At 35.7% G+C, this 26,318-nt stretch overlaps 1 protein-coding gene across 1 annotated transcript; it reads left to right on the forward strand.

The window, feature by feature from the left end:
• The first annotated feature begins 12,015 nt into the window (after positions 1–12,015).
• LOC149165053 (uncharacterized) lies at positions 12,016–16,673 on the forward strand. The gene is made up of 3 exons (XM_089432225.1): positions 12,016–12,934; positions 15,805–15,911; positions 16,005–16,673. The coding sequence occupies exons 1-3, from the start codon at positions 12,167–12,169 to the stop codon at positions 16,123–16,125; spliced, it is 996 nt and encodes a 331-aa protein (XP_089288351.1). The 5' UTR covers positions 12,016–12,166; the 3' UTR covers positions 16,126–16,673.
• Positions 16,674–26,318: the final 9,645 nt, after the last annotated feature.

Genomic DNA, 26,318 nt, shown 5'->3' on the forward strand with positions numbered 1-26,318 from the left:
TCATTTTAATAAAAAAAATTGAAATCAAATAATGATAAATTTGAAATCTTAAGAGGTGTACATCCAACCAGGTCTTAAGAGGACCCCATTGTTATTAGGTGTACATCCAACCAGGTCTTAAGAGGACCCCATTGTTATTGTAATAGAAATAAAAAAAGAAAAGGTAGAAGGTTGAGAGAAGGAAGAGAAGCAAACCCCATTGTTATTGTAATAGGAATAAAAAAAGAAAAGGTAGAAGGTTGAGAGAAGGAAGAGAAGCAAATAGAGAATCAAAAGCGGAAGTAATGGAAAAAGTAGAAGATGGAGAGAAATAAGAGAGGCAAGTTTCATCTACAACATTTAATTTTTTACTTTTCATTAAAATTTTGAGAAAAAAATCCATTCTTTCTTTTTTTTCAGAAGTAAAATTAAATTAAATTAAATTAAAAACTACCTAAGAATGAATTTTCTACCCTTCATTAAAATTTTGAGAAAAAACTCATTCTTTCTTTCTTCTCGGAAGTAAAAATAATTTAAATTAAATTAAATTAAAAACTACTTAAGAATAATGAAGAATCAAATATTATAAGGTCATTAGTAAACTTTAGACTCTTCTTTATTTAAGAGGGAAGGAGATAATTGGTCAATTATTAATCTAAGTTTTATGTAATATAAGTAATGCTAGTTTAAATTATAAACGAAATGGTTTTTTTTTATAGGAATTTGACAATAAAATTTTTAGTAAGATTGTGATTTTTTTATTGTTTTTATTGTTTAAAATATATTTTTAAATGTACAAATAGATTCGACACCTTAAAAAATAGTTAAGGCACTCGATTTTTGTACATTAAATAACTTAAACTTATAATTTTTAAAAAAATTCTATGATTTTGAAAGAAATTGAAAAAAACAATATTCCGAAAATGGTCATTTATCTATTAATTAGACTACCTGACAAATTAATATTATTATTAAATTAATTTATTATGATTTATTATAATAGAATTTATCATTTATTTTAAAAATATTAATTTAGTTTTTCAAAATTTATAATAATAAATTTATATGCAAATAAAAAATATAAATAGTAAAAATAATATTGTATATATATATATATGTATATATATATATTATAGGAAATAATCATAACGTTCTTTTAATATACTCTAGCTTTTACTATTTAAATAAATAAATAAATGTATGTTTATGAAAGGTACAGTACACCATAATTGAAATTTAAATAAAATAAAGTAACAATAATAAGAGGGCCCTCAAATTGTAAATGAATCTTAAATACTCATTACATTAGTTTTGTTTTGTTTTTTAAATGTAAAAAGTAATGGTACGAAATTATAAAATTATGGTAGTGCGCATTCTTTTCAAAGGGAACCAAAGACATGGATCGGACATACTCTTTGCATGCAATTTTAACATCACACTTAGTTTTCCAAGCAGTTAGCAATTTCACTTCAACAAAGGGTGTGCAAAAGATTAATATGTCAAAGTGTAAGGGGACCATTTGGCAGGGACAGTATGAATGGTCATTTCATGCAATATCTTTTGAAATGATAAGGTCATTTCATTCCTATTTTTACATCAGCCTAAGTATTACACGAATATTCTTACATCATGCTAACCATTACAGGAAATTTGGATCCTTGCGGTTCTGTTTAAATAAGTGGACCTATATTGTACCAACCTTATCTGAACTTCTTTTGTTCTTTCTGTTTGTTTTTTAGTATTTATTTGGCATATCATGACCCATGCATTGTTGTAAATCATTAATTATTTGGCCTATCATGAACCATGCATTGTTGTAATGTATTGTTGTAAATTATTAAGTGAAAAATATGCTAACATATTATATAAAACTGATGACCTAGATATACGTTATTTTCACTATTAAGTTGTTGTTATTATTATTATTATCTAATTTTAAAGTCACAGTCAAGTCAGACACCACATTGGTGTATGAGACTCTTTTGTTTGTGGAACTTATTTTGGCAGAGTGATTTGACTACTAAATTTACTAAGGCATACATACTCTACTGGCCTGGTCTTTGATCCTATAATCTCTTAGGAGAAAACACATACTCTTAACCATTAAACCCACTATTAAATTAAATATTTTTTAATAAAATATTAAAAAAAACTATAACTTAACAAATATAAATAAGAATATATTATAATTTTTTTAAATATATATTTATCTTAATTTTATTAAAAAAATCAATTTAATATAAATATATTTTTTTTTATTTAAACTATATTTAAGAATTCATAAATCAATATATTATAACAATTTTAATCTCATTAAAAAATTTAAAAACGATGTGATAATATGATAATTTTTAAAAATAAAATAATAAAAATCAATGTAATAATATGATAATTTTAAAAATTAAAATAATAATAAGGTGGAATGTTTATATATCACCTAATACGGAAAATGATTAACTAACTATCGAGAAAAAGTAATCAATGACAAAAATTATGAGGAAGATATAAATAAATATAGTGAAAGATAAGTTATTTAAAAAAAGTTAATATTTTTTTAGATTTATTTAAATATAGTTTTCGTGGTAAATTAGTTGTTAAAGTATGTTATGTAGAGATTATGAGGTTTTTGGTTTAAAATCTCTACTAGTTTTTTTATAAGGTTTTGCTATTTCTACGGTTTTTGCTATTTCTATCTTTCTCAACTTGTCTAGATCCCGGGGTTCTAATTTCTTGTGATCTCTTCTTTTTTAACATAATCTCCTTAAAGGAATGGATATGAATAGAAATTCCAAATAGGGACGACGAGTAGAATGAGTTGGTTTTTGTTTGAATTAGTACCTTTGCTCTTTATGGCTTTGTTGCTTCCACTTATAGAGAATTTATTTCATGGTAAATTGTGGTGTTTTGTGTCTATAACTCAGCTTCTTGCACCACTTTCCTTAAGAGATTTTACATTTTGAGATTCCACTGAACTGTGTTGTGCAATTGTTGTTGAGATGAAAGATTTTCATTTGATGGAATATCACTTGATTGTTCAATCTCCACTGAGATATCCCTAATTTTCATTTGAATTTGGTTTTGTTTCTTCTATAAGAGGGCCTACTTCAGGTGGATCTTCCTTGGAAATTAGTTGATGTTATTCCTTCATTCCAACCCACTAGGTTGACTTTCATTGTTGCTTCTTAGTTGTCCTTGGCCCTTTTGGCAAATTTATTACTAGGTTCCCTATCTCAAAGAATGATCTACAACAACAAAAAACATGTTCATAATCTATTTTGTTGGGTCCATGAGTAGTTCTCACCTTGCAAAATTATTTTTGCTAGAAACCCTTTGTTGACATCCATAAAAACACATATGCAAGCATATGTAGTGGTGCTTTATCTCTTTATTTTGGTACTTTTATGATAATACCTTCCAAAAGCTTTGACAATGGTTCAAAGAGAGGCATAACCGTAGAAATGCAAAGGTATATTTGGAAGTCTAACCCACACAAGAGTCAAGGAGAGAGAATTGGCTAGAATATTGAAGAAAGGAGTCCAAGGTTTCATACATATACCAGAGTTTCCCCAAAACCGAGGACTAGAGTTTAAAATCAAATCACTATCTTCAACAAGATCGAACCCAACAATGAAGTAATCCTTTACACAAGGGATAAATAAACGCCTCTTCTTTAATTGAGGCTTCCAAGAGATTGACATCCATTTATGCAAATCAACTAAATAAGGTTGGAGACCATTGAAATGACAAATAAGACCATTTGAATGGTAGAAGGCTTTTTGAAAAACAACATATTCCACTATAGAAATAGTGATTGTGAGAGCTTTCTAAATGAGGAGATGAGGAGAATGAGGAACATTCTTCACAATATCACTAAAATAAGATTTACCCATGCTACGAATAGGAGGAAGATATCCAAATCTTCAATTGTTGGCCATATTGGCAATAGAAGAACAAGACTTGTACAAAATTTCTCCTCTAAACTTCCCAAAGTCACCAAGATAGGGTTGCAATTGAGCACTAGGCAAACCAGAGGACGGGGAACTAAGGAAACAAAGATAACTGCCACCAAGGAGAAAAGTAATGCACTAAATTGAAGCACAAAAAGAAAAATTAGGCAAAATTGACTCTAAAGAAAAGAGAGAGACTGTATGAAGCCGAATCAGAGCACGAGGGACTATCTCCTATAGAAATACCTTGTAGATCAAACTGCATATTATAATATGCTAAAAGAATTAACTTGAATCTACTCTACTCATCAGCGGAAACAATAAACAATCAATGAAATCACGAAGCATAAAAGAGAAAGAATTCAATCACACATAACACAATAATTTTCTGGGGAAAGCCACAACTAAAAACCCCTGCTATATGTATATTTCATTAATTAGAAAATATGAGAAGATTACAATGCTTTTCTCAAGCCCAAGCAACCTCTGCACTATCCCTATTTACCTCACTGCTTCCCAGACCAACTCAAGCCAATACTTAGCCAATTCTACTGCCTTCCAAGCTCCTATTTCCTTGTGCAGTTTCCGAGGGAATTAGCTCATATTTAATTGGGAAATTCCACAAATATGAATTGTGCAATCTTCGTAGGCTTTCCTCTAATTGCATCACCACCTTTACAATTCAGATGATTATACAACTGATAGTACATTGTCCCTGAACTCCAATCTCAACTGAGTCTTTCTTTGATCTAACATGCATGAGTTAATTATGAGTGAATCTTAAATTTACTGGTTGATTAGTGTTGGTTACACCCCATTACTGCAGGTTACACCCCACTATTGGATCTCCCACTAATTCCTCCATCAATTGGAACTAATTTAGCTGAATTTAACTCAGTTAAACTAAATTAAATAATTACAACTCAAAATAAACTCAACTAGGGCTCCTAAAAAGTAGGAGACACTCTACATGACTCTAGTTAGACTCTCAACTTGAATTAACTTAGCCAACTAAGTCAAATTAACTTAGTTAACTATTACAAGTTGTCATGAGATATGAAATTACAATTTAATTCCTAATTTAAATCAAGGACAAATTAAATTAGGATTTTTCTTGTTGCATTTTCAACACTCCCTCTCAACAAGAAAGGGATTATATGCTACCCTAATCCTGCCTCTGTGAAACTCAAATTTGCATCTTAACAATGCCTTTGTCAAAATATCTGCATCGTGCTCCTCTATAGGAATGTACTCCAGCAACATGATTCTCCTTTGCACATAATCTCGTAGATGATGATACTAGATGTCGATATACTTGGACCGATCATGAAAAAATGGATTCTCAAAGAGTTTGATACAACTATGTTTATGAAAGTAAATCACTGTAGGATCCATCTACTGACCAAATAAACTGACAAGGATCTTCCTCATCCAACTAGCCTCACAAGTTGCTTGACTAGCAACGATGTACTCTACTTTTGCTGAACTGAGTGCAACTGGTCGTTGCTTCCTACTGTACCAAGAAACTGATGCTGACCCAATATTGAATATCCCCTTGATGTGATCTTCCTATTGGATGGACTCCTTGCCCAATCTGCATATATGAAGCCTTGAAGCTTCACTCCCTCTGTCCATCTATACCAAAGACCAAACTAAGTGGTGCCTTTGAGGTATCTCAACACATGTTTAGCTGCCTTCCAATAAATTTTGGTTGGATTAACCATGGCTTGACTAAGCTGGTTAACTGCAAAACACATGTCTGGTCATGTGTTCACCAAATACATAAGTGAACCCACAAGTTATCTATAAATAGTAGCCTCCACTACTTCACCTGAAGTAGCATCTTCCTTCCTCCAATTACTTGCTAGAGGAGTTTCCATGGGTTTGTTTCTCTCCATGTGGAACTTCTTCAGTATCTTGTTGGCATACTTGCCCTAAGAGACAAACAATTCCCCATCTCCTTGCCATACTTCCATACCAAGAAAGTAATGCATGAGCCCCAAGTCCTTCATCTTGAATTCTCTTGCAAGATCCTCTTTGCAATATTTTATCAGCTTCTCATCACCTATTAGAACAAAATCATCAACATATAATACTATAATCAACAATTTACCTTCAACTGCAATATGGTAAAGGTTCATATCTACTTCATTTTTTGTGAAGCCCAACTCAGTGAAATAATTGTCAATCGTGGTGTACCAAGCATGGGGTGCTTGTTTTAGTCCATACATCGCTCACTTGAGTCTACACACATGCGACTCTTGTTGAAGGTTTCAAATCCTTCCAACTGCTCAATATACACATCTTCCTCACTCATATTGTTGAGGAATGTTGTCTTCACATCCATCTGATGTATCTTCCATCCCATCTGCACTGATAATGCTAGAATAGATCTTATCAAAGAATACCTTGCTACTGGAGCAAAGGTCTCCTTGTAATCAATTCCCTCCACCTGAGAGAACCCTTTGGCCACAAATTTGGCCTTGTGTTTCTCCACACTCCCATATGTTGCTTTCTTTACCTTGTAAATCCATCTGGAACTCACCACTGACTTGTTTGTTGGTCTTGGGACCACTTCCCAAACACTCTTTCTAATAATGGATTCATACTCAATCATGGCATCAACCCATACTAGTTGTTGCACTACTTCCCCAAATGAGTATGGCTCAATCTCTACACTCTTGCTCATCAGATCCATGTAGCCAATGTACTGATCTAGTGGCATCCTTTACCTGCGTTGTGATGTGGGTGTTCCCACATTCTCTCTAGCATCATGCATCAATTTGTCAGCCTCTCTGATGTGCTTCCTTCCATCTTGGGAAATCTCTACATGAGTGGGTGCTTTCACTCTCTTCTCCTCTGCATGTGGCTGTTCCACATCATCCTGAAGTTCCTCCTTTGGAGCTAAAATCTCCTCATTTGCATGTAACTGAAGCTCCCTCTCAAAGGGAACATCTCACGACCTTCTCTTTATCGAACTTCACATCTCTAAGAACCACTACCATCCTGTTGGATGACAGGTACACCCGATAGTTGTGAGGTGTATCAGTTTACCCCACAAATATGCTCAACTCAGCAGTTGGATCTAGCTTTTTCTGTGCATCTTTGGTAACATGACAGTAGGATGATGAACCAAACATCCTAAAGTGTGCCACACCTAGTTTCTTACTTGAAAAATCTTCTTCTGATGTACTCATTCCAAGAATTCGATGAGAGATTTTGTTATGCAAATAAACAACTGTGTTGCATGCTTCAGCCCATAAGTGCAACGGTAGGCCTTGATCATGTAACATTGCCTGTGCCACTCCCACAATACTTTTGTTCTTCCTTTCATCCACCCCATTCTGTTGTGGGTTATGAGGTGCTATTAACTCTCGTTGAATGCCTTCTGATGCACAAAATTTCTTGAATTCATTCGAAACATATTCTCCACAGTTATCGTTTCTAAGAGCTTTTACTTTCCTACCAGTATGTTTCTTGAAAAGTGCTTTAAATTCACAAAATTTAGTGAACATATGATCTTTCTTCTACATGAAGAAAATCCAACACTTACAAGAAAAAACATCAACAAATATTACATAATACCTGTGTTTGGCCGTGGATGTTTTCGAGAATGGTCCACACACATATGAGTGAACTCTATCAAGGATCGCTTGCGCTCGACTATCTTTATCATGAAAGGAAGCTTTGGTGTACTTCCCTAATGTACACCCTTTGCATGTGTCTCTCTACTCTAGTGTACCCTTGGGAAGTCTTGTATAAATTTGTTGCATGATCTTCAAAGCTTCATGGTGCAAGTGACCCAATATTCTATGCCACAACTCACCGATGTCTCAACTCTGCACCTTCTCTGCTTTTGTGCTCAAAGTAGCGCGGTATTCTACATCCAATTTGTAGAGGTTCTTCACCCGAACCTTGACCCGCTTCACCTATCCTGAGGCTAAGTGACAAAGGAAATTGTTTCCCTTGCTAAATATCACATCGTATCCATGGTCCTCCAACATGGCAACTGAAACCAAATTCTTCTTCAAAATTTGAATATACATGCCATCTTTTAATGTGAGATGAGTACTAAAATCCCTCTTAAATGTAACAATATTGATGCCAGTCGCACTATACCTCCCATAATCTCCCATCTCTATGTGCATCCGGAGGTCTTTCTCCTCCAAGTCACTGAAGAACTCTTTGTTGTCGGTTATATGGAATGAGGTTTCACTATCCAGGTACCACACACTACCCATCACCGATGTCACCATGCAAGCGATGAGGGTGAAATCCAGTTCGAATTGTGAAGCAAGAGATTCACTTGTCACTCCTCCTGAGGGATTCTTACCAACCTTCTTGTGCAGACACTTTATGGCATAGTGTCCCAACTCGTGATAGTGAAAACATTTAATCTTCGACATGTCCTTCTTGTTGCCGCCTTGACTGGAATCTGATTTGGAATGGGATGATTTCCCCTTCCCTTTCTTTTCCTTTCTAGCTAAGGCACAGTTCTCCTCATCATCATGCTTAGATGAGGATCCATATTTGGTGTTCCGCCGAATCTCTTCTTGTACCAATTCAGACCACAATCGCTCCCACTCTGGTAGCTTCTCCCTCTAATTAACTAAGTCTTGGTAGTTGTGCCAACACTTGGGAAGGCCTAGAAGTCTTAGGCTCACCAAATTGTCTTCAACAACTATAACACTGACACTTCAAAGCTCATCTTGACATTGGGTGAACTTGGTCAAGTACTTCGGTATTGTGTCGCCCTTCTCCATCTTAATCATTCTGAGATTTTCCTTCAGTGCCAACTTCCTATGGTCACTGTTTTTTTGAAATAGGTCTGTCAAGGCCTTTCACATTACAAATGGAGTTTCCTTACCATGGAGGTTCGAGACAATATGATCTTGAACTCCTTCTAGGATAATCCTTCTCGCCTTTTCAGCACACTTTCTCCACTCTGCTAGATCCTGAGCATCAATTGGCTTAGGAATATCTTTGTCTATGAATTCCTTAAGCATGTTGTCTTCCAACACTGCCTCCATCTTGTCCTTCCAAGCAATATCGTTCGAACTACCATCAAGGGCATATTAGAGTCTCAATTTGTAGAACAACATTCTATTAGCATTGAAGTATGATATTGCAAATTTGATTTCGCCTACAAAAGACAAAATCGTATTCTCCTCTTCTATAGTGATTTTAGCTCTGATACCCTATAGAAATTCCTTATAGATTCAAACTGCAGATTGTAATGTGCTAAAATGATTGACTTGAATCTACTCTACTCATCAGTGGAAACAATAAACAATCAATGGAATCACGAATCATAAAAGAGAAAGAATTCAATCACACATAACACAATAATTTTCTGGGGAAAGCCACAACTAAAAACCCCTATTATCTATATATTGTATGAATCATAAAATATGAGAAGATTACAGTGCTTTGTTCAATCCCGAACAACCTCTGCACTATCTCTATCTATCTCACTGCTTCCCAGACTAGCTCAAGCCAATACTTAGCCAATTCTGCTATCTGCCAAGCTCCTATTTCCTTGCACAATTTCTTAGAGAATTAGCCCAATTTAATTGGGAAATTCCACAAATATGAATTGTGTAGTCCTCATAGGCCTTCCTCTGATTGCATGCACCACCTGTACAATTTGGATGATTATACAACTGATAGTTCACTGTCCCTGAACTCCAATCTCAACTAGGTCTTTCTCTGATCTGACATGTATGAGTTAATTATGAGTGAATCTTCAGTTTACTGGTTGATCAGTGCTGGTTACACTCCGCTACTGCAGGTTACACCCCACTAATGGATTTCCCACTAATTCCTCCATCAGTTGGAACTAGTTTAACTGAATTTAACTCGGTTAAATTGAATTAAAAATTACAACTCAAAATAAACTCAAGGAGAGCTCCTAAAAAGAAGGAGACACTCTACATGACTCTAGTTAGACTCTCAACCACTCTCAACTCGAATTAATTGAGTCAACTAAGTCAAATTAACTTAGGTAACTATTACAAATTGTTATGAGATGTGGAATTACAATTTAATTTCTAATTTAATTCAAGGACAAACTAAACTAGGATCTTTCTTGTTGCATTTTCAACATCTCCTGACCTAAATGAAAAGGAGAACAGGGGTGAGATGTGATTCACTTATATATACAATGGTCACACGAGACCATTTAATAAAAGTGATAAGCAAATTAATAAGAGAACAGGGGTGATATTTGATCCACTTATATATACAATGGTCACACGAGACCATTGTATAAAAGGACAAATTAATAAAAATAATTTTTACAACATTTAAAAAAAATGGAGTCATGAAGTAGAATGACAACCTTTTTACTCACTCACACACACTCCTGGTCTAGTTAATAGATGAAATGACACTTGTCGAGGCACTTTTTCTAGTTAATTTTGTCCAAAATCCGGTAACGCTTTTTAAGAATTATAAGTTTAAATTGTTTAATGTGCTGAGTGAGTGCCTCATGGGTTTTTTAAGGTGTTGAATCCATTCATGCATTCAAAAGTGCATTTCAAACAACAAGAAATCACAATTTTGCTCGAAATTGTATTGCCAGATTCCGACCAAGAAAGTCATTTCGTCTATTAGTTAGACTAGTGGGATTTAGTCTCTACCAGGTCATAGATTCAAATCTCATAAGGAGTGGTTGAGGATAGAAACCAGTGTTGAAGAAATTAAACTATCCCAAGGGACATCCAAGCTTCACATACCCAATATTAAAATTGACTCGACGTGGGATTAATCTAATTCATAAAATATATATATTATTTTTATATATTTTAAAAAAATAAAAATAATTAAATTATTGTGTAAAATTATTAAATTAAATTGTAGATTTTTAAAAATATTATATGCTTTGAGTGTATGCTCCACCCATTATAAAGACAATCTTACCATTAAAATGGAAAAATACAAAATCCAAAATGATTTATTTATTGATATATTTTTAGTTGAGTCACGTAAATATAATTTTGTTATTTTAAAATTTGATTTTTTAATAAGAATAAAATTAATTAATTCAAAATATTAAAATAAAATTATAAAATTATAAATAATTTTATATAACACAGTGATGAATATGACTCACGACATTGACAGCGCTGAGTGCCGAAAAGTTACATTGAAGTGCACCCCGTTAAAAGCATTAAAAAATGATTTGTGAAATGATTGGTTTGAAAGTCATTAAGAAAATGTTTTATTAGAAAATCACTAAAAAATAATCAATGTTTTGCAATAAAGTTAGTGCCAGAATCAATTTATTTAAAACTGATTTGTGAAATGTTTTCCAATAAACTTTGTCAAAAATATTCAAAGTCAATCACGCCATAAATGATGAACAATATTTGGATGGAGCATGATAGCGCGATAGAGAATCTTGCCCAATAAGACGGAAACCCTACGCTTCAGGGCGGCTTTACAATGTCCCCAAAAGAGGGGGCCGGCTCCCAGTGTGAGCACTAGATGTGAGAAGCTTCCAAATAACACATGGAAGCTTGCTATCCCAGTGATGGCAACCACCAATGTAAAATCTCTGTCAGTGTAACAACTTGAAGTAAGATGCTAGAAACTTCCAAATGACACATGGAAGCTGGCCATTCCTCCCAGCGTTGGCCACCACCAGTGTAAAATCGCTGTACAGTGTAACAACTTGAACTAATAGCTCATAATAATATCCAATTGATGCAATTCACCTCTCCAACCTGCTGTTAACCCATGGGGTCAAATTGATGCAATTCAGCTATCCAATCTCCTGTCAAAATCTCAACATGACACCTCCAAAGATCTCAGATAATTGCTTTTAACATATTCTTAGTGTGTTTGAATCCTTCCATCTACTAAGGGCAATCAGAGATGATCGTGGCCTTCACATGTCAAATTTGGAGTAAATTCACAGAGGTAAATTTGGAGTAAATTCACAGAGGTAAAGTGCCAGCAGCATTGACAGGGACATTAAGGTGGAAAATAATGGAGTGAGAGACAATCAGTCAGATCGCAATTGTGCTACGGACCCACTCCGCTTTCTAAGCAAGGCAGGGAGGATTGGCATTAACTTTGTGCTGTTGATTGATTTCCCATCCACCCATGATATAATGGCTCTAATTTGAAGGGGATGATTTGGTAGATCAAACCCCATACAAGCTATTCAGAACAAATGTTTGAGGGGAACCTATAAGAAAAATATTGCTTGAAACAGAGATGAATTGGGTTGATCCATGATGGATTCTGAATTGGGTTCTTCAGGTTTGTTCTCATGGGCTATTCAGCATAAAGAAGATGAACAGTCATGTACCTCTCCTCCGCTATGGCGTCCTGGATCAAGTTCTTATCCCATGTCTACACCCACAGCATATTCATATCCATACCCCATGTCAGCCAGGGCAGAGGAGATTGCCAAAGGCAGACAGGAGCTCATGAAAATGGTTGAAGGAATGCCTGAATCAGCTTATGAATTGTCTCTGAGTGATCTGGTGGAGCAGAAGGCTGCCATGCAGAAGAGATCAAACGAGGAAGTCCAAACAGAAACACATAAAGCAGAGGAGAGGAGTTCAGGAAAGCAGGACAAGAGGAAGACAAGTGGAAGCTATATAAATGGGTCAAGTAAGAGTAAGGGAGAAAATACTAAACCGTTTCTTCTCAATATATTTATTCCCAGAAGCTTGACACACCGATTTCATTCTACCTCTAGGCCAATCCCCACAAGTTCTTCTCAGGTGAAGAGCCATGATTCAGAGAAAGGATCAGGGAATACATATCCTGTTGCAAATCTGTATAAGATAAAGGCGTCTTATTCTCCTACTGGTTCTTCAATTGGCTTCTCCAAGGTGTCTCCTAAACCATTTTCTGCCCGGGATGGTCAGTCTTATCAGGTTCTCCCAGCTTCTGCCACACATACTGGTTATAACTTTGGCCTTTGGAAATTGAGCATGAGTCGATGCTCATTCTGTTGCGGGTACACTTTCTTCTCCAAGACTACTTGCCAGGTGTTCCTTCTGAGCTTCTCTTCACCCTACTTCTGAATTTTCAATTTCTGACCATTGAATTGATTTTATTTTAATTATGAACTTGCGAAGCCCAGGGTTCAAACTTAACTCCATGCTTAAAAACCACCCATGGCTTAAGAAGTCCGCACCAGTCACAAATTCCGAACATCACAATCTGTCTGCTTGAAATTTCTCTCATAACGGCCCCAGTTTCTTGAGATGCTATCTTTTACTCATAAAATGTTCGAACAGAAGATTATAACTTTTGGGGAGGTAGCACCTTCATTAAGAACTGATTCTTTTATTAAACCTGTCATTAAGCAGTGGAAAGATAGAACCTTAAAATTTCTGCTTTAGATGTGTCTGCCCACGTCAGTCTTGTTGTCGAGTGTGAATTTCATCCATGCTTTTTGTTGAAGTTTTATCAGATTTTATCTCTTTACGATCATGTTTTATCCATGTTGGTTGAACATCAGAACAGTTTTTGGCATGGAAGTAAACTTTGACAAAGCAACCCCTGAGTCATCCTGAAGTCAAGGTCTTTCTGCATATACATCAAAAAAATGTTAGGCCATGCTAGTGGAAAGTTGGAAACTACTAATTAACTACTGTCTGTTTTTCTTTTCTTTTCTTTTTCTTATCACGAGAATCGATAATTAACTTACTGTCATTTTTCTTTCTTTCTATTTCTATTTCTTTCTTTTTCCTTTTTCGGTATTAGGAGAATTCCTAAACTTGCTGCCTGTCACTGAGGATGCCCAGGGTCAAATCCGAGGGACTGACCCTGAGCCTAATGCATTATGCAACTGCCCACAGGCAGGCTAAGTGTGTTAATTGAGTTTCAAACCTGGACGGGGCCTCATTATTGGTCGGCAAAAGCTTAGCTTTCCAATAGGGTTGTCCACTGTTTGGCCTAGCTCAATGGGCTAATTAACTATTGTCTGTTTTTTTTTTAACCACATGGTGAATCGGTAACTGCGAGTCCTAATCTATGGGAGACCCAGGATCATTCCTAGTAGTTGCCTCATAACACCAGGAGTACATCCAACCACCTGCAAGTCAGATATACTAAGATCCTATGATTTTAGCAAGAGCAGACTCACGTGCCGCCAAGACGGGATTGGGGAATCCGCCCCTTTAGCTTCCACCACAGCAGGTCAGTGTACTCAATGAGATTTGAACTTTGGTCTCCTAGGCTTCGCCCAAATAGACTTACCATCAAACCACACATCACTGTACACTATTGTCTGTTACTTGAAACATTTTCTGAAACTTTAAAGCCCCTGGCCGATTGGATTGCTCTAACAATGAGCCACTTGCCCTTTCACAAGGTCGGTTAACTGAGTTTCGAACCTGGGCTGCGCCTCAATATTGGTCAGCAAATACTTTCCAATGCAGGTCATCCACCATTTGGCCTAGCACAATAGGTTAATTAACTATTGTCTGTTACTTGAAACATTTTCGAAACTTCAAATCCCTGGCTGGTTGGATTGCTCAAACACTGAGCCAGTTGCCCCTTCATGAGGGACACCCTTAACGGTTCAGCCTAGAAGTGTGTATTCCTATTTCCAACACCCTCGTTAGGCCACACTTTGGCTAAGGTCTCCTAGCCAACCTCAAGCAAAACTAGTTCTATACCCATCTTGAAAAGTATTCATACTAAGATTTGAACCCCAGATTTGCCATTGGCCAGTTTGCTGCTGTACTACTGAGCTACATGCCCCTTCATTGTGGGCATCATTAATGGTTCGACCTAGATGTACGGATTGCTATCTTCAATGAAAAAAACACCTAATTTGGAAGCAAAGCATCAAAACTGAACGAAAGAGAATGTACAATGAACAAAGTTTTTATGCCAAAAATCTACCATATTCAAAAGTTGTCAGGTTTGACTTCTAGGTCATTTATATATATTTTAATCATTGCTTTATGTTTAATTGAGTATAATTGCAGCCCAATTCGTTTCATATTTAATCATCTCTGAATTAGGCTTGTGCTCATGCTCCTAAGTCATGACTTCTGGACCTGTGTGTGGAAGTGCGTTGTTCTGTTTCCAAAGGTTTTGAAAGTGGGCATTTCTAAAATCCTCGTTTCCAAATGTTGTCCTTACCTAAGACTTCCAAAAAATATTGTGCTCTTTGGTTGAATCTATTTTTTTTGCATATTAAGACTGGGAAACTAAAAGGAAAAAGTGGTTCCATTTAAAGATATGTGCAACCTAAATGATCCAAATTCTTTTTATTACACTCCATACGAAATAGTCTATTTCGTTGCAGCATTCCAAGTCCCTTAGTATTCAATTAGAACTCCATAAAATCAAGATAGTCATCCATATTCAAAGGCTTCTGCTTTTCTTTGCGCTATCTTCTAATAAGGAACTTTATTTCCTAGTAATTCAACTACTAAAGGTAACGACAGACTATAAGTTCAACTCGCAATCCAAATCATGCATTGTCGTTGCTTCTCTACTGAAATGAAAAGCATCTTTGCTCTTTCAATCAGCTTTGTAAAATGGGTTTTTATAGACTCAATGATATTTGCTGGTTTTAGCTGATGTGAGGGTGCATCATGAAGATCCTCGAGTCATGGTTATTAATATAAAACCTTGAGGAGAAAGCTGGGACAAACCTTGTGTTGAGATTTACTCTAACCTCCCTGGTAATTTATTGACTGGCATTGCCAATGCATCTGAATATCTATCAAATGATGCATGTGCTTGGTAAATTGTCTAACTGGCTTGTTGATGTCTTCTTCAACATGCCAATTTTTGGTACTGATTGGGAGTGGCACGTTGATGGTGCGCATATTCTAAAATTATCTAGTTTTTAGATGTTGATCAAGTTGTCACATTGAGTTGTATATGGATGCAGGGATGTGGGAAAGCCTACTGTAAAAATTGTAACAAGGTGCATACTGAAGATACGGCAGAGGGGCAAAAGTGTCGTAATAACTGCAATGATCAGTCCCATGTAGACAGGTATCTAGAGAGCTTTGCATGTTCTATATTAAATGAAAATCTGTGGCTTATTTAAATATTTTTTGTATCTTGATGGATAACCCTAAATTGCAGGTATTACAAAGGGCAGCCAAAAAGATGCTTGCCTTTCTTAGCCATTAACAGAGAAAAATCCCAAAGAATGTCAGGATCTCCCCACGGAGATCATGAGAGACATGTCGAACATATTTGCTAGATTTGATTCTGTAGAAATAGCAATCCTGATCTTCATTCGAGAAGGTCAATGTCCATTGTTCTTTTAAAATCTAGTTCACCTATTTCATGTTTAATTAGGATCATCCCTGCATGTAGTGGGTGCTAGCCCGAGGCAATTTCTGCCATTGGAGGACTCAGACGGACTATATTTGTGTAAATGTTCTTTTCATTTTTGAAGGAAATGTCAACAACAGCATTGTACCATGGTTGTAGGTTGGACAGTGTTCCAATGTTTGAACTTCATGGTGGTAATTCTTTAGCAGTATAATCTACTTTGGGTGTCCACTATTGAAAAGAAAGCACATCAGTTTACTTTGGGTATCCACTATTGAAAAGAAAGCATGTCAGTTTTGCTTCAGACTACTTCTATTGCAGGATAACTGGATTGGATTTATCCAGTCCTTATAGCTTTTGTATATGTAACTACAAGTTTCCAAATGAGGTGTTTAACCATATGGCAGATGCTAGCATTAACCTGTGTTAGTATTGTAAGGATAAGTGAATAAATCTAGTGCACTTTTATTGACATCCAAGAACTGTAGTATTGCAACTTGCATGGAAATTTTAGCATGGAATAAACAAGCAAGGTAATCTAATGCGTGTTAAGATCACTAAGAGTCCAGAAACAACATTTGCTTCTAGATGGTATATTTTAGAGTAACTCTGGGTTGTGGGATAAATAACTATTCTTGATGAAAGATTAGTATTGAAGCAAAACCACCACACTTGTTGTTTGAGGCATCAGTATTTATCAGCATCAGCATATTTGTAACAAGTTCTTCTATTTAATACACAGAATGGTTGAAGCAAGAAGTACTAGATATTAAACACACCCAAATGCAAGCTTCCAGTGGTTTTGTTGATCAACTTGCACATATCTTTTTCCATGTCCATGGCTATTACTTTATCCACCGTAGGTCATTATGACCTCTGGAACTGAGCTGAACAAGTATCATTATGACCTCTGGAACTGAGCTGAACAATATACATACTTGTAATATTGTTTAAGTATCTCATAATAGTATAACTAGTCTAGATCCATCTTAACTCTAGATAAATGCATCAAAATTTTCTGTGTCTTAAGAGTAGATAGGAGTTAAGATGGATCCGCTGGTTTAACTCCCCCTTTAAATATGCTATATTCAACATGAATATCATGGGCAATACCATGGGTTCTCATAAACATGGAGGTCAAAAACCATAACTTGACCAAGTCAAGCTTACCTTAACTACCCAACAAAGATTAATTAAAAGAAATAATAACTTGGAATTTTTATTTCAATATAGAGTTATATATATATATATATATATATATATATATATATATATATATATATATAAAGGTTAATTGGGTTGATAAAAATATGTATAGTAATAAAGAACAAATAAATCAAAAAAGAGAGAGAATATACATAATGAGATTTATCAGCAACAAAGAATTATGAAAGTACGAAATATATGTTTGGATTGTATATTAACTTATATTTTTCATTAATAGATTTTAGATAAGAGTAGGTTACATTCTTCATTAGTTGTTTTTAAATAGGCTTAAGATACATAGAGATCGCTCACAAATTTGTGAATTGCTTAGTAGTGTGGGCTTAAAACTCTTGGTTAAACATTGGCTAATGAAAAATGGAATAAAAGTTTACAATATGTATACAACAAAAAATTTACACTGTGTTTTTAGCATTTAACCAATTGACTAAGTCAAACATTGGTTAATGAAATGGATAATATAATATTCCAATATGTTTGCATCATTTTAACCACCTTGACTAAGTCAAATGACATAGTGCATAGAACATGTCCTCATAATTTTTGTTGGCATGTGATAACAATATCCACCTTAGTGGTTCAATTTCTTAGGCCGGTGGGAGTATCACAACTCTTGGTTGTTCAGATTCCCCAAAAAATTGTGTCACAAAATTATAATGATGTGCAGTGAAAACTATGTGGATCAAACCAACAAATCTTGAGCAATAATAAAGAGATACCTTGCCCTAAATTTATGTGTATGATTTTTTTTAAAATTGTTCTTCAATTGTGTATCTACAATTTCTTAATTTTAGTTGTGTGTGGGCACCTCTGCAATTTTTGTTGAATGGTTTGTGTAGGCTCCTTCCCAACAAGTGGTATCAAAGTGTGGGGTTGAGATTCCATCCAAATTTCAAGGGTTTATTTTTAGAGCCACACAAAGGAAGGTGTGTATGTCTAGCAATTTGCAATGATTTTTAGGAGCAAATCGAGTTTGTGTTGAGTTGGTGTAATTGTGTGGGTTAATTGCACATAGAGGTTGAGTGAGGAAGAAACCCCAGAGGTTAAATTTAGAACTTATCTGTGTGAAATTACCTATGTTGAGCATGTGATTTCCACCAATAAATTTTCTAGATACAGAAGGAGAGACTTTGTCCCTGTGAGTTTATCCAGTGTTAAGGAGGACACATTTTTCAGTGGAATGGCCCACAAATTCCTGTGAAGGCGAGTTATGACTAAGCATTCTATCTACACACAAAACAAGTTCTAGAGGAGATTTGGTTCATGTGGATGCATAATTCTATGAAGATGATTTTGTGAGGCAATCAAGTCCATGCAATCCGGTCCAAGAGGTATTTTTTTTGTTAATTTCCAAATATTTCAATTTGAAAGAATATTTGGAGGGAGCCTCTATGTAGAGAATGGAAAAGATAATGAATACAAAGTTCGAGGTGGAGAAATTGAATGGGAAGAATAGCTTTGGGTTATGGAAGCTCAAGATGCAGGATTTGTTCGTGTAACAAGGATTGCACAAGGCTTTGGATAGCAAGAGAAAGAAATCGGTGGGTATGTCTAATGAAGATTGGGAAGATTTGGATGTGAGAGCTCTCAACACCATTATCTTGTGTTTAGCAGATGATGTCCTTTTCAATATTATGGAGAGGAGATAACTTTAGTGTATGGAGCGAAATGGAGATCCTCTACATGATAAAATCCTTGACAAACTAAATCTACTTGAAGAGGCAACTACAAAATCTATGGATGAAAGAAGGTACCAAAATTGTTGATCATTTGAATGTATTTCATACTCTTATATTCTAGTTAACTAGTATGGATGTAAAAATCAATGATGAAGATAAGGTAGCAACATTATTGTGTTCATTTCTTGAATCTTGGGATCATATAGTTACTTCCATTAGCTCTAGTGCAAGTTACTCTCTCGACTATGATTTTATTGTGGGGGCATTGTTGTCTAAGGAGTTGTGGAGGAAATTCCAAATAGGAACCTCCACACTAGAAACAAGGTGGCTAGAGGCCAATCCAGAGAAAGAGGGGAGATATCGAGAGGTACATCAAGATCTAAATCAAAATGGAAAGAAGGCTAAGCTAAAATGTTATTACTGCGGAAAAACAAGGCCTCTCAAGAAAGATTGTTGGAAGGGACAAGAATCCAAGGAAGACTCCAACGTAGAAGTAAATATGATTCGGTCAATTTCAGGTATGGTTGATGAAGTTTTAGCAAATATATAATGACTCCCAATATCATGAATAATGGTTATTAGAATTGTTTCTTCAGACCAAATGTGTCCACATAGGAGTTGATTCTCCTCTTATCAAGTTTTTGATGGTGGTATTGTTCTTATGGGGAACAATGTGTCTTGTAAGACTAGTGGGGTTTGGAGCATTAAGATCAAAATGTTTGATGGTATTGTAAGGATGTTCTCTAAGGTAAGACACGTACTTGACTTAAAAAGAATTTAATTTCTTTGGGAGTTTTGGGTTTTGACAGTTACAAGTATACATGTCAAAATGAAGCACCGAAAGTGTCAAAGGGCACCTTGGTGGTTGTGAAGGCTATATAAATGACCTTTACAAGTTGGAAGGCATCTCCCAAACAAATGAAACATCGATGGCATATGAGGAAAGACATGTGCAACAACTAGAAGTTGTTGTTCAAGATTGCAAGAGAAATTTTGTTTTCCAACTCAAGAAGTCATTACATAGCCTGAAGCAGTTTCACACACAATTGTACAAGAATTTTGGTTCCTTCATGGTGAGCCAAAATCTTACTAAAAGTGAGTATTACCATTGTATTTCAAAATGTTCATTGACATATTCATTATCTTGTTATATGTTGACAATATGCTTGTTGCAAGCACAACCATGGTTGAGATCAACAAGTCAAGGGCTCAATTGGCTAGGACTTTTGTTATGAAGGATTTGGGAGTAGCAAAGAAAATTTTGGGCATTGAAATACATAGAGGCGAGAAAATGGTAAGATTTGGTTATCACAACAAAAGTATGTGGAATGTGAAACTTGTAAATATCCCTTTTGCTTTCCATTTTAAGCTTGCTTCAAGGTTATGTCCTAGTGGTAAAGATACAAAGGGTTATATGTCTCATGTATCATATGCCAGGATAGTCAGGCATTTAGACTATGCGATGGAATATTTCACATGAATTTGGTGTTTTCAGTAGATACATGGAAAATCTATGTAGAGATCATTATGTAACAATAAAATAGGTTCTTTGGTATATTAGAAGCACAAGTGACCAATGTCTCACCTTTGATGGAGGAGGAGTAGATGTTGAGAAGGTTCATACTTAAGAAAGTTTTGTAAACATGTGCTTCTCTTGGCTTATAAAAAAAGGTGATGAATGGGCTTGTGCAAGCTATCAGGAAAATTGTTGTCAAGGTGGAGATTGTTGGTATGTGACAACAATAATTACCCTGGTGGTTCATCTTCTCAAGTTGGTGGGAGTTCCATAACTCTTGGTTGTTTAGATTCTCCAAAAATACGTGCCAAGGAATTAGAAATATGTGGAGTGTAAACTCTATGTATTGAACTAACAAATCTTGAGCAATAATAAAGAAATACCTTGCCTTGAAATTTTGTATGTGAAATTGATTTTGTTATAGCTCTGATACCACTTGTTATAGATCAAACCCAGAAATAATATAGATCCAATAAGAAAATATAAGATAATGCAAATAAACCCAGAAATAATATGAAATGATTCTTTATTGATCAAACCCTTAAGGTAGGGCAACACCATACATTCACTCCTTAAGGAAGGAGAACACTCCACAAGCCATATGCCTGTTCATACAATAATCCTTCACTATATTCCTTTACTTGGAGTCTCTAGCCTCTATATAGGCCTCATACATACAATACCATGGGTCATTACCATGGTTCTCTCATATCATCAACTAATACCATGGGCCTATTACATTATTACTAACTACTTGTGGTCCCTTACATGATATGGGTTAACCACCTTATTTATTACTATGGCCCATCCCATTATTACATTATTACCTTGGGTACCTCCCTTGGTACCCCATATTATCCCCCTAGGTATATAACATTCCACCCCCCTAAGCATGTTTCGTCCCCAAAACATGGGAAGAACACAAATAATAAGATCTACTCAAAAGAGTAGTCCACTGGTACCATGCACGTGCATCTAGCCATCCAAGAGAAAGGTGAACCCTCGATCTCGCTGGTGCCTCGCTCGCTTGAGATGGAAGTTGACCGTGGCAGCTCTTCTGTGTTGATGTGTAGTAGGTGGATCGTCGCTCCTCGCTATCTGTCATACGGGGGTTGTTGTCCTTATGGCTAATTGGTTGCCATCTTGTTGGTTGTTTTCTTGCGGGGTGATGTGGGTGATGATATGTTGAAGTTTTAACCCACGGTGTCTTTTTCTTTAATTCACCCTGCTGTGGTGCCTGTTGTGGTGTCTTCTTTTCCAATATGACTTCAACCACTGAACCCTCATCAGATGTGTCAGCACCTGTTACCTTTTCGGCTTCAGCCTCTGTTTGTGTTTGATTGTCGACCATCAACTTCTCATCATCTGATATGTCAGTCCCTGGAACATCTTCTGCGTCAACCTCCGTGGACTCTACCTGTTTATTGATGGAAATATCGTGTAATGTAATTTTCTTCTTTTTATACCAGAGCTTCAGGAATTTCTTCTGCACATTAATATTTATAGTACCCACTGATTCCATCCACGGGTATCCCAAAACAACATCCATATTATCTGTCTCTGAAGCATAAAAATCACCATGCAACACATACTTATCCATAGAAATCTTCAAATCCTTATACACTTGAACATCCTCATTATCAATCTGTGCAGTTTCAATATGTTTTTGCTGGAACTTGCAATCTTTTTGCCAAATTAACACTTATAAGATTTTGCTTGCAACTAGGATTTATAGACACAACAATTTTCTCTTTCTGAATCAATCCATGAACCTGCAGTAAGGAGACACCTATAGCAAATAACCCCTTATGTGTCTCATTCTCCTTTTTTCTAGCCCGAGACCATTTGTCCAAAAAGAGTTTTTCAAATTCTGCATCTGAAAGTTTGGTCAACTGCTTGTGGTCAAGTGATAACCACCATTTTTCAGCCTCATCTCTCATATTAAGCTTCATTGAAATCTTCCAATATGTCCCATGTATGTACTTGTATCTCTGTATGAATTCTTCAATAGTAGGACCATCATCTTTCCTTGTAAAATATAGCATCTCCATGAAGAGGGTTTGAGAAAAATTCACTTACTTGGCGAAAATTTGAAATTGTCACAGTTTCGTCAATATTGCTCAGAATCCCTATTATGACCTGTTTTCAGAAATGGAACATTCATTCTGCATCTGCCCATGTGATAGAAATCCTGATCCAGACACTAGAATTTCAGATCTGTGCTGCAACTCTTCCGCCGTCACCAAAATTTCTGCAAAAAGCGCTGATTTTAAATCAGCGATATCTCCCTCATCCGGACTCCGATTCGACTGATTTTTTTTTTGAAATCTAGTATTTTTTCACAAAGATTCCAGATCTACAATTAGATGTTGCAGATCTTGCACCAAGACATCCAGATCTGCGCCGCAAACTCGCTGCCCCAAAAAATTGTCTACAACACCACTGATTTTTAGATCAGCGATATCGCCTTCATCCGGACTCCGATTTAACCGATTTTTTTTTGAAATCGGCTATTTTTTCACAAAGAAACATATCTTAAATTATATTTTGCAGATCTTGCAACAAAACATACAGATCTGATCTGCAAACTCGCCGCCCCCGAAATCCTGCAAAAAATTAAAAAAAAATTCTCCCCTTGTGCCCAAGAAAGTGCTCTGATACCACTTGTTGTAGATTTGATCTAGAAATATATGATACTGTAAATAAACCCAAGAAAGAACAAGATCGAAATAGATAGAATCGATTCTTTATTGATCAAACCCTTAAGGTAGGGCAACACTTGTTATAGCTCTGATACCACTTGTTATAGATCTGATCTAACCCGGAAATATTATAGATCTGATATGAAAATGAAAATAAACCTAGAAATAACTTGTTATAGCTCCGATACCACTTGTTATAGCTCTGATACCACTTGTTGTAGCTCTGATACCACTTGTTATAGCTCTGATACCACTTGTTATAGATCTAACCCGGAAATATTATAGATCTGATATGAAAATGTAAGATAATGCAAATAAACCCAGAAATAATATGAAATGATTCTTTATTGATCAAACCCTTAAGGTAGGGCAACACCATACTTGTTGTAGCTCTGATACCACTTGTTATAGCTATGATACCACTTGTTATAGATCTAACCCCGAAATATATGATAATGGAAATAAACCCAGAAACAATAAGATAGAAATAGATAGAAATGCTTCTTTATTGATATCAAACCCTTAAGGTAGAGCAACACCATACATTCACTCCTTAAGGAAGGAGAACACTCCACAAGCCATATGCCTGTTCATACAATAATCCTTCACTATATTTCTTTACTTGGAGTCTCTAGCCTCTATATAGGCCTCATACATACAATACCATGGGTCATTACCATGGTTCCCTCATACCATCAACTAATACCATGGGCCTATTACATTATTACTAACTACTTGTGGTCCCTTACATGATATGGGTTAACCACCTTATTTATTACTATGGCCTATCCCATTATTACATTATTACCTTGGGTACCTCCCTTGGTACCCCATATTATCCCCCCTAGGTATATAACAGATTTTCATTGTTCTTCTATTGTGTATTTACAATTTCTTAATTTTAGCTTTGTGTGCGGCTCTTTTGCAATTTCTATTGAATGGTTTGTGTAGGTTCCTTCCCAACAATTTCTCGCTTGCTTAGAGGAAATTTTCCCCACTCTCTCAAAGGGAACACCCATAACAATGAAGTATGAAATAGTCATTTTCTTCCATTGGGATTTTGATATGAATCTGTGTGTGTACTAAATATGAAGTGCTTGAATTAGTGGTGGAATTCTTTGTGGGAGGGAATATGTTCAAGAAACAAAGTTGTTGAATGTTCTCCCTATTGAATGAAAAACTCGGTGCAATATGAAGATGAAGTAGTGGCATAAATTATATTGACTCCTTATGAGGCCAAACAAAATGCGTTAGAAGCTTTAAAATAACATAAAGAATCTTGGATTTTAAAGTGTGTAGATTTACCTATTATTTACTTCTTGTTAGTGGAGCTTAGGACTTATGTGAATCATGTTTTGAATCAAGATTGGGATTTGAAGATTGTTTAATGTAGGATATACTACTCCTTGGTTTAGTGTGTAATTTAATTGTGCAAAAGTCCCATGAGGTGTTTAGTAATTTTCAAAGTAAGTAAAGACATTTGAGAGAAACCTTGAATTGAATAATGGAGTTATGTCTATTGAAGACAAAAAAAACATAAGAGGATGGTGTTGACACAATTTTAAGATGGGTGGAATCAACATTAAAGTCTTGTTGTCTATTAGAGCTAGAATAGTATGGTGTGTCTTAGATTTGTGGGTAATGTGGGAAATCACCAAGGGTTTAGATTCCTAAAATATTGTATGTATGAGATGTTGCAATTGCAATTGAATTTTCTCATGAGATTCCTCATGTTGGCTTTCATGCTTAATATTGGCACTCTCTAGAGTATATATTTAGTAGAGACAACAAATGTTGGAGCATGGTGTTCAAAATGCACAAGTGCAAGAGGAATAGTAGTTATGGGTTTTATTGCAAGATGAATGATATGATATGTAGAATTGGCAAAGACATTACTAGTGGAAACAAATAAAATGTCAAATGCATTGGTTGTGTTGGACCCACTTGATAGTAAAGTTGTAGTTGTTGAAGCAATAAGTATTGGAACATGGCCACCATGTTGTGCATCATTTCAGCTTGAGTTTCCTTTTGTTGTTGTTGTTCATCATGAAGCTATCTAACTAAAAATTGGATTGAGTTTTAACCATGGTGGGTTTTTGGGCTTTTTACCACCTCGCGAATTAAATACCTACAGGCTATGGGGTCTTGAATCTAATGATATCATAAACCTCTTGTAACAACCTCGGGTCAAAAGTTCATGTAATAACGTTAATAAAGGAAACATAAGACCAAGGTCATTGGACACTTATTCCAAGATGAATGTTGGGAAAAACATCCTAGTGGGTGTTAATTTGGTTTATTATGGCTAAAGGAAATTGGCAAAGGAAATGACAAAGGCTTTGAAAAGGCAAGAGGCATTAATTGACATTTTATTTATGAAAATAATGGAAAATAGGATAAAAGGAAGGTGAAAGGTCACAAGTTGCATACAAGGCAGAAAATGAAGGAAAACTAATGAAAATTGAAGAAAATAGAGGCCTCACTAATAAAAAGGCTTCTGAGGATCAGTTCACAACCTTTTGTCAGTTCAATTTTGGAGCTCTCTCTCTATTCTCTCTACTCTCTCATACTCTTGCACACTTAGAGCATTCTTGGAGCACTCTAGCATTGGAGGAAGGAAGGTAAAACAAGGAAAAGAAAGTAAAGGGAAGCAAAGATCAAGCAAGGAAGAGAGAAATCAAGCGACTACAATGGGATTACTTTAAAGTATTGAGTTGCATGTATGCTTTCCTTGCTAGTTTTTGCATGCATGGTACATGCATGTGTTTTTTGTTCTCTTGTTGTCATTGGCATGGGTTTTTCTATGTGTGACAGTGGTTTTCATCTTTTTCTTTCCATTTCAGGATAGCCATGGTGTGATGGGGTTTCTCTTACTTAGTTGAGTTGGATTTCCAAATGGTTTCGAAGCTGAGTGGGGTGGTCTTAAGAAAAATCAAAAGGCCTAGCAATCCCTAGACCGATAAAGGTGAGATTGTGGTAAAGCCTGGTTGTGTGTACC

Source organism: Pinus tabuliformis, chromosome 5_1 (assembly GCF_031772625.1).
Source record: "Pinus tabuliformis cultivar Carrire ecotype Pingquan chromosome 5_1, CPIR1, whole genome shotgun sequence".
Lineage (NCBI taxonomy): Eukaryota > Viridiplantae > Streptophyta > Pinopsida > Pinales > Pinaceae > Pinus > Pinus tabuliformis.